This window comes from Eretmochelys imbricata, chromosome 1 (genome assembly GCF_965152235.1).
Source record: "Eretmochelys imbricata isolate rEreImb1 chromosome 1, rEreImb1.hap1, whole genome shotgun sequence".
NCBI classification, from domain to species: Eukaryota; Metazoa; Chordata; order Testudines; family Cheloniidae; genus Eretmochelys; species Eretmochelys imbricata.
This window is the reverse complement of record NC_135572.1, coordinates 168,352,159-168,364,165: the sequence shown is the minus strand read 5'-3', so window position 1 is coordinate 168,364,165 and position 12,007 is coordinate 168,352,159. Positions and strand designations below refer to the sequence as shown.

The 12,007-nt window shown below is 39.1% G+C and overlaps 1 protein-coding gene across 2 annotated transcripts in view; it reads right to left on the bottom strand.

Annotated features, from left to right (window-relative positions):
• Window positions 1-3,824: 3,824 nt before the first annotated feature.
• The window catches only part of LTN1 (listerin E3 ubiquitin protein ligase 1), a 42,377-nt gene continuing 34,194 nt past the window's right edge, over window positions 3,825-12,007 (bottom strand). The window contains exons 25-30 of one of the 2 annotated variants that reach the window (XM_077819688.1): window positions 11,390-11,576; window positions 9,654-9,825; window positions 8,126-8,346; window positions 7,121-7,315; window positions 6,331-6,498; window positions 3,825-5,808 (exon numbers count right to left, since the gene is read on the bottom strand). In XM_077819688.1, the coding sequence (XP_077675814.1) occupies window positions 5,746-5,808; window positions 6,331-6,498; window positions 7,121-7,315; window positions 8,126-8,346; window positions 9,654-9,825; window positions 11,390-11,576 (1,006 nt within the window). In that variant the 3' untranslated portion in view covers window positions 3,825-5,745. The remainder of the gene's footprint in view (window positions 5,809-6,330; window positions 6,499-7,120; window positions 7,316-8,125; window positions 8,347-9,653; window positions 9,826-11,389; window positions 11,577-12,007) is intronic. The other variant, XR_013346466.1, reaches the window with a different exon arrangement.

Sequence of the window (12,007 nt, the reverse complement as noted above, 5' to 3'; positions counted from 1 at the left end):
AACTGCTGCCTAGCCAGTCGGTACCTAGTCTGTAGCAGTGCATGGGATTTTTCCGTCCTAAGCACAGGACTCTGCACTTGTCCTTGTTGAACCTCATCAGATTTCTTTTGGCCCAATTCTCTAATTTGCATATTATATATATATATACACACACATCATAGAATCATAGAATTCTATGATTAGGCTGTGTGTATATGCAAAGCTGCCTGTTGAAGTAAGGCTATGTATTAGTCAAGAAGATACACACAGTAAACAAACAGGCATGCATGCGCGCTCTGAAGTGGTTGTGCATCTGAACATACTGTTGAATCTCACGCCCACCATATACACATTTCAAGCTGTTAGCAGATAACGGTTTAAAGATTCGACATACTAAAATGGGACGAAAATGAAAATCTGTATCAGAATATGTTTCAGAACACAAGAAAGTATTCAAAAGTTTTAAAAAAACAAAAACAGGAGAAAAGGATGAAGTTGAGTGTATGCGCTGCAAATGGTGTGGCCCAATAATTAAACGTAGATATTTATACGCTAATAGTTCTAAGTCTACAACAGTAAACTGTTTATTCAAATGAAAAGTTTTGTTTTCTTAAACTCACAGGTGGCATTGTGTTTTGAGTTCTTTTAGTTCTGCAATAAACCACGCTGATGAACGGAATTCAAAGCATTAATCTACTGAATATTTTTTCCCCTGTCTTTCTGTACACCACAATAAGCCCCATTATTTACCAAGAAAAATTATTAATGGTTTTTTGGACTGATTTTCAACTGTTTTTGTTCTTGTGGTAACAAACACTAATAAATTCCCAGGAAAAATTAAATAAAATAAAAACCGAAAACAAAGGGCTCTACTTATGTATTTAAGAATAGGAAGTTTTCTAGTCAATAATTTCCTTTCTGCTAGCGGAGTCTCCCACAATTCTAAGAAGTATGGGCTATTCCTCTCCTACCTGCAGTTCAGTGCTATAATGCTGCTTTTACTGATCATGCTCCCTTCTCCAGCTTGCACCAGACCTTTTATTTCAAATGTTTATAAAAACTCATAGAACAATGAGTAACAACCGCTTCAATGCCAGCCAGTAAACATATGTGCAGTAGGCTAACTAGCTAACAAACTGTAGATAAAATTTAATTTTGTTCCTTTGCTACAAAGCCATCCAGAAGGGGTATAATTATGGGAGACGCTACTACCAGAATGGAAGTTATTGGGTAAGAAAGGAAGGGATAAGATAGTAGAATGAGAGAGAGAAAGTCTTCCCCCAAAATTAATGATCAAAATGGCTGTCTCAGGCAGTGATATGGAAAGAAGATATTTGTCCTTAGACTTGTGCTTGTTCCAGAGCTGGCTCTGGATGGCAGATTCAACCTTTCTGCATGTGTTGTTAAACTTATCAGGGGTTGGAAACCTTTGCTGCTTTTTTTCCTAAGCCCTTCTCCGAGCCTGAATCCGAGAGCTCTCTTTCCGCAGTAGAGATAGTGGAGTCAGAGGATGAATACCTGGGTAAATTTTTTACATTTTTTCTTACCCTTTTGGCCCTATGCGTCTGCTTTGCAGGAATTGCTACCCAACAAAGGCAGTGGGAACTTGCAGCTATTTAGTGCCTTCAGCCCTCTAGCTATGTCTCCCTGTTCTCCCCCTCAATCCCAATCCCACTGCTCATTAGATGGGGTCTTATTGTGGCAGTCCCGATTCATACTGGGGAGAAGGGAAGCTAGGTAGGAGCCCTGCTGCATTAGCCAGGGAGAGTAGGACTCACTTCTTTTCTTCTGGCTCACGTCTACCCTGAGATTTATCCCTTGAGCTGGCCAGCTGGTGAATTGCTTTATCTTTGGATTCTCTCCCTAATATGTTCTATCACCTCTTCCCAATTTTCCTTTATTGGAGTTTCAGCTCTCTGGGCCAAGTTGGTGACTTAACCTTACTGTCTGCTGAAGTGAGCTGTAGCTCACAAAAGTTTATGCTCAAATAAATTTGTTAGTCTCGAAGGTGCCACAAGTACTTCTTTTCTGTGGGCTTACTGTGGCACTGCAAGGGTGGGCTAGCTGTGAACAGGCAGGGCATAATTCACCCTCTGAAGAGCCTATAAATGCTGCATCACCTATAGAACACTGCTTTGATGTGGCTTAGTGTTTATAGGTAGGGCCCCAGCAAATTCATGGTCCATTTTGGTCAATTTCAAGGTCATAGGACTTTAAAAATCATAAATTTCATGATTTCAGCTATTTAAATCTGAAATTTCATGGTGTTGTAAAAGTAGAGGTCCTGACCCAAAAAGGAGTTGTGGAGGGGTTGCAAGGTTATTGTAGGGGGGAGTGTGTTGGTGCTACTTTTACTTCCCTGCTGCTGCTGGCGGTGGCCCTGCCTCTAAGGCTGAGCAGCTGGAGAGTGGCGGTGGCTGCTAGTCAGGAGCCCAGCTCTGAAGGCACAGCCACCAGCAGCAGCACAGAAGTAAGGATGGCCTGGTATGGTATTGCCACCCTCACTTCTGCGCTGCTGCAGGCAGTGCGTTGCCTTCAGAGCTGGGTGCCCGACCAACAGTCGCTACTCTCTTACTGCCCAGCTCTGAAGGCAGCACAGAAGTAAGTGTGGCAATACCATGACCCCCCCTAAAATAACCTTGCGATCCCCCATAACTCCCTTTTGGGTCAGGACTTCCCGTTTGAGAAACACTGGTCTCCCCCATGAAATCTGGTGTTTTGTGTGCCTTTACCCTACACTATACAGATTTCATGGTCTGTGACGTGTTTTTCATGGCAGTGAATTTGATAGGGCCCTACTTATAGGTCACTTCTGTCATAGTTTTTGGGTGAGAGGGAGGCCTGCAGTGGCGATTCCAGCTGGCTGACATCACAATACACCTGATGCAGAGGGATGAAGAAGGATGAGTAAACGTTGTCACTACTGTCCACAAAATCATTAAAATTAAAGTTGGCAAAGAAATGATTGGGAGCAAAAAGTCAACCACCACTGAACTGCTGCCATGGAGGCAGAAGATTAGGCTGCAAGCCAAAGGGGCTGTGGGCAGCAGCAGCTGTGTTACCATCCCCATAAAATGCAGGCACGAAGGGAATATCCCATATGTCTCAATGGTGACTGACGCTGAGCTACATTTAAATGCATTTAAAATTAGAAAATTCTACCAGGGTCCCGCTAAACAGACTGTTCTCAGTCCTTGAGATATTTTTATAAAATGGGATTAGAACGGCTAGATGTTATTATAACTAGGACAGTCGATGTTACTCATCTTTATATTTTGTGACTCAAGTATTTGTAGTAAAACATAGCAGAGCACACAGTATGTAGGCAACTAGTATAAATTGGGGTGAAATCCTGCCCCACTGAAGCCAATGAGTTTTGCCATTCAGTTCAGTGGGGCCAGGATTTCACCCTTAGAGGTAGCAGTGACTTGAAGATCAAGACCCTACATTTCATATTCTGCTCTACAGTTATTCTGCCAATGTTTTAAGGTTAATCCTCTTTCAAAAATTGTTAGTGTAAGAGATTAAACAGTTGTGGATCACCAAAGGGCAGGCACGGGCTAGCAAAAGAGGTGCCACATCCAGATACTTTATAGAAGAAAGGCATTGCTTCCCACTACTGAAGTCTGGACTACAGGATACGGAACAGAACCGACTTGCGAACCATTTCAAGCTTTCTGTGGTAGGTGCAATTCACAAGATCTGGGCTACTAACTAATAAAGGTGTCCAGCTGTTTCATTAATCCAGCAGAAGTTGTCTCCTCATCTGCAGTAAACAATCATGTAGACTAATGATTAATATTTAATAAATTACTATAAAAACATGAGAAGCGTTTCTGTTAAAGTATCAAAATTATGGAAACTAATTGTTTCCCTTTAATATGTTTTTTCAGAGATTGATGTTAAAATACCACCTTTTGCTTTCTTTAATAAAAGATAATCAAAATGCAGAAGTTCTCCACAAGCAGCTTCGTGCTGGCACTACTGATCTATTGTATCTACAATACATGTCAGCGTGTCTTTTCAAAAGCTACAAGTGATTCTGGGTGCCTACCTTGAAAGGGCCTGGTTTTGAGACAAGGTTGAGCACTCACCTTCTGAAAATCAGGCCCCTTTCAAAGATCTGTCTAACTCAGAGGTGGGCAAACTACAGCCCATGGGACCGTCCTGCCTGGCCCCTGAGCTCCCGGCCGGGGAGCCTAGGCCCTCGCCCCTCCTCCCTGCTGGTGGGCATGGTAAGGGGGTGGAGAGCAGGAGATCCCTGGGGGCAGCCAGGGGACAGGGAGCGGTTGGATGGGGTGGAGGTTTGTGGTGAGGAGTAGTCAGGGGATGGGGAGCAGTGGGAGTTGGATAGGGGGTGGGATTCTGGAGGGTGGTTAGGGGTCATGACAGTCAGGGGACAGGGAGCGGGGGGGTTGGATAGGGGGTAGGATCCTGGGGGACGGTTAGGGGTCAAGGAGCGGGGGGGGCATTGGATAGGTCAGGGGTTCTGAGGGGGGCAGGAAGTGGGAGGGGGTGGATGGGGGAAGGGGCTAGGCTGTTTGTGGGGGAAGGGGCTTCCCTATCTAGCCCTCCATACAGTTGCACAACCCCGATGTGGCCCTCGGGCCAAAAAGTTTGCCCACTCCTGGTCTAACTGGATACCTAAAGCACGAGTCACTTAAAATTTAGGGTTTTTTTTTTTTTTTTTCCAGAAAATCCATTGGCCAAAAGACAAAGAAAAACAGGACAATCCCACAGGCTTTGAAACACTGACATAATAGGCCTATTTCTCCCTTTGCACTATGTGACTTTATGGATCCACATATTTAACACATGAAATAACATAGCTTCAAAGTAAAAATGGGCTATATGTTCTGAACATGTTTCTCTGGAAAATGAACTTATATGAATGGAAGTTACTAGTGAAACAATTTTAAATTGCAACAAACACTAAATTCAGTTATTAAGCTAAATCCCTATGATCACTGGAGAATGTCAGTGGAGCATAAAGTTTCATTAAAATGTTAAGGTTTTCACCAACTGTAGATCAAGAAAGCAGCACTAATGAGAGCACAACAGCTGGTTGGTATCCTTCCTCTTCTTTAACTTCTCTCTCTGACTTTACCTGCTGAACTTTTCAATCTTAGAAATTAAAAAATGGGGTTATACTATTAACGTTCAGTTTATAAATACTTTAGATTACCTTGTATTTCAGATCAGGATTTAACATTAAATTACCACTGATGTTTTATCACATGCTTTAAATTAACTTTAATGCAATAGCAGCTGCAGCTAATAATTCAAATATGAGAAGCATTTATAAATGCAAATTTAATGGTTCCAGAAATTCAGATCTTCATGCCACCTACACTAAATGCACCTGTAAATTAGAAACGCCATCCTGCTTAAGTGTGTAACAGTGTGTTGGATTGTACCTAGGTAGGTTTAATTGACTGAGTTATTGTTGAACAGTACTTCGGTGAAAACATAACTATTGAAATCACCTCTGACTTTTTAGAATACTTTAACATTTTAAAAAATATACAAATTAAAATAAACTATTCTTACATATATTTTCTTTTATATCAAAGTCTTTCCGAACCTTTACAACAACAGTCCAGAGATCAACATGGATCATCCCTTTAGTCAAACAATTTAAGATATTTCTGATATTATTTCCCAAAAGTAAGCTGACTTCCTTCAATGTACAGTTCTTGACAGGACCAGTGCCTCCTCTTCATTTACTACATTGTTCATTTTATTGAAGAGGAAGAGCACTGTATTTCAAAAAAAGGTCTCTCGACAAAGTGGGCAGGTGGATTTGTTGCTAGATGTGAACCATTTGTACTGAAAGAAAAACAGAAACATATAAAATGTGAACATATGATGAATTTTAAAAGAGCTTTACATTAGAACACTTTCATTCAGTTTTGTTTGACAGGTGTAAGGTTTTATCAGATATAGTGACATAATTTGCCAGTGAAGATAGCTACCAAATACTAAATAGTCTAGTAAAAGTTATTTGTCCAATAAACCATGCATAAGCAACTTCCCCTAACAGAAGCAAAGTCATGTGAAATACAAACATAAAACACAACATTAGTTTCTGAAAGATACCCTCCAGGATTCTCTCTGTTGTCTGGTGTCATTTTAAGAAGATAGGATCCACAAGTGAGAACTCTCTTGGAATTATATGGTTAGAGAAGCAGTACTTTTCTTTTGTATGGCAATATAGACATCAACCTTTTCTGATATACTCATGATTACTATTTTGTCAGCTTTAATATAGTTTACATACTGCAATTTGAACCAGATTTTAAATTTAGGCAAAATACAAACATGTACACAAGACCAACTCTGGGTACTTACCAAACAGGCTGAATGGAATTTTTTCTTGCATGTTCTACAGGCTTTTTTGGGAAGAGAATAATTGGAACCATGAATGACTGAAAAACAGATCATGCAATCTTCAATGCCCTCAAACCGTTTATCCACGTTATTTTTCCACAAAGCCAAGCCTTCCATAATACTTCCATTCTAACAGAGGGAAACAGTCACAACAGCAATCAGTGATGTGTTAACATTTTAGAACGTCTCTTATTTCTGTTCTAGTAACTCCCAGAAGCCCCAAGCAGGACCAGGGCTCCATTGTATGAGGTGTTGTATACATACATAGGGGGACTTGGACCCTATCCTGAAAAATTAGTCGAAGATGACATGCCATTTATGAAGGGTGTGGTAAAGGGATGAAACATGTACAATTTTAATGTACATAATCAAATAAAGCCATGTATTTCAACTACAATGGACAGTATCCTATAACGTATCCGTCGGCGTCCAGACATGTTCCTCTCTACAGAACTCGTAGTGGACAATGTGCATTTAAGAGCATTTATAAAACTATTTGCATTAATCGTTTTGTTAGTTTCTTATCATCACAAGTGTAGAGTGACATCCATAATTACCAACCAACCCACCCAATTTTAGAGGGTCTCATGTTAGGGGAAGTTTTGAGACTGTAATGGTTCATCATCCACAGATGTAGATCCTGGTGTTATATTTCAGTCAACACTATATTGTTAAGATTGTTCTACCATTTTTGTGTCACTGTTTGTATGTCCTAAGTTGTCAAAACCAAGGGTTTTGCCTAAACCTTCACCTGGTGAGTGAGGTATGTGCTTAACTGTAGCATCCAATTGCGCCACTGCTGAACAGCCACACCAACCCTCTTTCCGCTCTCAACTGTTATTGAGCCCAGTGGGTAATTTGGCGGAAGCTGTATTATCAGTTCAATAAATATATCATCAACTGAATAGGTAGCAATCACTTCCCGAGTAGCAGACCGAGCTTTTACCTACAGAAAAACAGAAACATTCAAAAAACTGGCGAGATCTCACTTTATGTTAAACTTACACTTTCTCAAGGCTTTTTCTATTACATGAAACATCCATAATTTACTGCATATACTTGGACCAGGAAAACAAGTGACTGACAAATCTTTTCATTAAAGAAAAATGCCAACCTTTGTCATGCCAACTAAATAGAACTGGTACCAGCCAATCAGATTGAAAGATGACTGACAATCATGTATAAACTTAAAAAAAATTACACTAGCCAGAAGGTACCATATTTCTAGTGGTCTTGCAGAAAAGAGCACTGATATGGATAACCTCTCTGACTGAAGTACATGCACCAAGATTTTCTACACTATTCCAAGTACAGGAAGTCAGCAATTCTATAGCGAACAAATGTCATCCTACTAAACCAATAACAAATTAAATTATGCTATCATTTACGATAATAGAAATAAAGTTGGTTTATTTATTTTTAGAGGATCAGTCAGGTTCTGAAAAAGCAACATCTCTGCTTTGACCATTACAGCATTTTGATAAAGATCTAGGGTAAAATCCTGGCTCCACTGAAGTCAAGGGCAGAACTGTTGACTTCTACAGGGTCAGGATTTCGCTCCAGTCACAACTGCAAGAGACCACTATCCTTTGATAGTTCTATTCCATTGATATTATCTCAATGATCTTTACTTCGATGGCACTTAAAACACCTTATTGTATTTAATGCCTGGTTTAGAAACACTGAAAAGTTTATAATTCAGTTTTTACAAGATAATTCACAAACAACTTTTTGAGAAGATAAAGGCCTTACTAACCGTCATGCCATTAAATAACTGGGTGCTAGTCTGCACAGAAGATATTTCTTGTAAAGAAAGTATATTGCTGACATATTTGCTTGTAAATTTATCTACAACATTGAAGACACGTTTCTCACAGCTATTCCACCAAAGCCTAACCATGGCTGGCAAGTCCTTCAATGTCATATGATACACCGAGCAAGCCAAGTGTGGAATCTGAGATGACAGTATTGTTGTATCTTGGGGGGAAAAAATCAAAAACATTTTGTCAAATATCATATAGGTGACAAAGCATTGTTTCTGCCCCATGCCTATAGGAGCATTATTTTAATAATTTGATTACAAGATAGAGCCTGTTGCCAGCAGTGGAAAGCATACCAACAATTCCCAACCCCTCTTGTCCATAAATGCTATCCTTCTTACGAACATTCAGATTTAGAGCTGGTTAGAAAAACTTAAACGGAACCATTTTCCCTTAGAGAAAGCAGCTGTGTCTAAACTGAAATGTTCTGCCAAGTTGTGTTTGTTTTGCTGAAATTTTACCAAAAAAGGGGAAAATCGTTCCAACAACGTCCAAGTGTTCGTTCCATTTGGCTGTTTTTAAAATGAAACGTTTCAATTTCCTTTCTAAACAACTTTTCATTTTATTTTGGTTATGTTATATAGTAATATGAAAATGATGAAATCAAAACAAACATTTTAATTTTGAAACTGTATTTCCTTGTCTCTGTTACCAATATCACTTTAGATTATTGGAAAAATAATGTTCAAGTTTAATTTGCTTTTTGCACTTTTCTGGTAGAACAATGAAAATTAACTAATCTACTTAACTTTTGTCTCTAGACAATTTAACACTCTGTTTCTCATGCATTAGCACTATGCTGCAACATTTGTATTTGCAGATATGTGAATGCAAATATGAATTAAGTATTTTGAAGAAATGTTTATTAACTTCACATATATTTTTAAATAGACAATCTAAAAGTTGGCTTAAGCTACCTAAAAGTGTCCATTTAAGAAATGAAGCAAGAAATCTGCATGCAGACTTAACACATTGTAGGCTTAAATATTTCTCCTTTCTTGCACCATCTAAACCAGTGGTTCTCAAACTTTTGTATTGATGACCCCTTTTACACAGCAAGTCTCTGAGTGTGACCGCCCCCCCTTATACATTAAAAACACACTTTTTTAATATGTAACACTATTATAAATGCTGGAGGCGAAGCGGAGCTTGGGGTGGAGCTGACAGCTCGTGACCCCCCCGTGTAATAACCTCACGACCCCCTGAGGGGTCCCGACCCCCAGTTTGAGAACCCCTGACCTAAACCCTGAACGTGTGCAGACACAGGGCACTATTCTTTTCAGAGATAAATTGGTATTAAGGATTTCCCATCACAGCTTTTTCTGGAAATAACTCAGTGATGAGACTAAGGAAGGGAAATGTTTCTCTAGGATTTATCATTTTCTTTCACTAAGAAGCATATTTTAACCTTATTAAGGCTGAAGTTACTCAGAGTGAACAAATATCATCTACATTTTTACTAACCTTTGACACCTAAATGAAGTTCTTCTGTAAAGAAAGTTTTTGTGTCCTTATCTGGGACTTCAGTAGCTGGCCCTGAAAAGGCAGGGTTTTCTGGCATAAGCCTGAACAGGTGATAAAGCAGTTTATTCAGATTCTTAGTTCTTCGAAGGTACTGTGAATATAAAGCCCGCAGCTGGTGCAGGGAAAAATAAAGTATGTATGAGTCCTAATAAAAAGCAGCTCGTTCTGATATGAACGTGTCCGTGTAGAGAGGAAGGTTGGTCCAGCAATTAGGGCATTAGCCTAGGACCTGGGAGACTCTGATTCAATTCTTTGCTCCACCACAGACTTCCTGTCTCCACTTAAGCCTGTCTGTAACTCAGTTTCCTACCTTGAAACGGTAGTACTTCCCTACCTAACAGGGGTGTTGGAAGGGTAAATACATTAAAGATGGTGAGGTGCTCATCTACTAATGATGATGAGGATTATATAAATACCTAGGACAGACAGACAACTACATGTAAACATTAAGCATGTAGATAAACTGGTCAGGGCAGTCCAACATATAGGCTTATCTGGAAAAGCATTCTGACACCAAAATCTATTACTATCTTTTAAGTGAACTGATGGAAGCCTCATGGTTCAGGCTATTGAATTAGACTAGACCAAGAGCTCAAGAACATACTGTAGAGAACCATCTTGTGCTTGAATAGGTGAGCTAAGAGAAAAGGAAAAATCTAAATTTAGAATGTTGTTTTAGCTTTGTTTCCAATGAGCTGTTAACACAGAATTCATTTCCATTACATCTATACCTACAAATGTGAACTCCACAAATGGAACAGGAATCCAAATGGTTCACTTTGGTATATGTGATATATAATGTCATAACGTTTCTATCACTCTTTAACAGTAATAAATTACATTATTTTGGACAACTCCTTCAATGGGATTTAGATACTTTATAACATGACACTAAATTTAAAATTAGGAGTCACTGATGCATAGAGTAGATCAATTGTAAGAATGACAATGTACGCAATATGCCTTGTACTGTGAACTATCACATTACCTTAAAAAAACTGTTCCACATCCCTCAAGTATTGTTTACTGATTGAATCACAAGGTCTTCTGGTGGTTAACTAGTAAGGTTAACTACAGCTGTATATTTAATTAAATGCACCAAATACTTCCTATTTACAAACAATAGTTTGAATTCAAATTAGGTATCTCTTGCAGCAAGATTGTTCTCCTTACACGAACATTAATATACAGGCTCTACAGTGATGATGTCTTGCTTCCTGTTGAGGAAGATTTCTAAATATTGTAAAGTAAGCATTTTGCAGGTGGATAAGTAGAATATTAATAAAAAGCCAATGAGGCTGCTTAAAAAGTGCTTACAAATTATATATTTTAATAAAATTCTTAAAGCATTATATTTACTACTCGGTGTAATAGCAGCTTTCTGCATTGCCATGTCAAACACATGAGATCCACTACTAGCTTAATGGCAGAGTACTAGTGTTGTGTAAGAAATGCTTAGCACTAGGGAAAGGGGAGTTCTATCAGTGTATTCAGTGTTGATGGGTTCTAAAAAGAATACCAATAATTCTGCATTAGCTGAAGGCCTGAAACCACTGAATACTTAAAAGGAAGAAAAATATTAAGAGGAAACTTCAGGGCCAGGTGTAAATGGACCCTGGCCAGATAGGAATGTAAAGAAAACCCACTGGGAGAAAAAACATTAATTAAATACATACTTGAGAAGAAGCTGCCTTGAAGAAAGTTAGTATTAATTTCCATGTGAGAAGATATCCTAAAATAAAGCAGAACTCTTCGCTCAGCGGCTGAACAACTGCATACTCTCCAACTGGAATGCATTCTAGGATGTTTTCTAGAAAGAGTTCTTGAGTGGCAAGAACAGACATAAGAGCTGCAGGTGGTGACCTACAGAATGATAAGGCATTATATATTTGGCATAGTGATGAACTATACAAAATAAAACTTTCTTAGAACACAAAATGGTTTTATTTTTTACAGCCTGCTCAGCATCCTCTTGGTACCAAACATGTAAATATATCAAAAGAAGCTCTCTTCTTACAGTGAAATACTCTTCTCAGTCCACACAGCAGTATTACATTTTAATACTCCTCTCCCCTTAAACAGACAGACCTCCAATTAACTTCTTGTAGGAAGAGCAGAATATAGCGATTGAATGCTACCATGGGGATCTGAACGGAGGACTCCGGCCTTTATTTGAATTGCTTTAACTTATATTTGGGCAGAACTCACAGTGTGCTACTGCTGGATAAACACAATAGAAAGCGCAATCCATTCTTACCACCTAGGCAAGTGGTAATACTGAACTAACTGCTCCT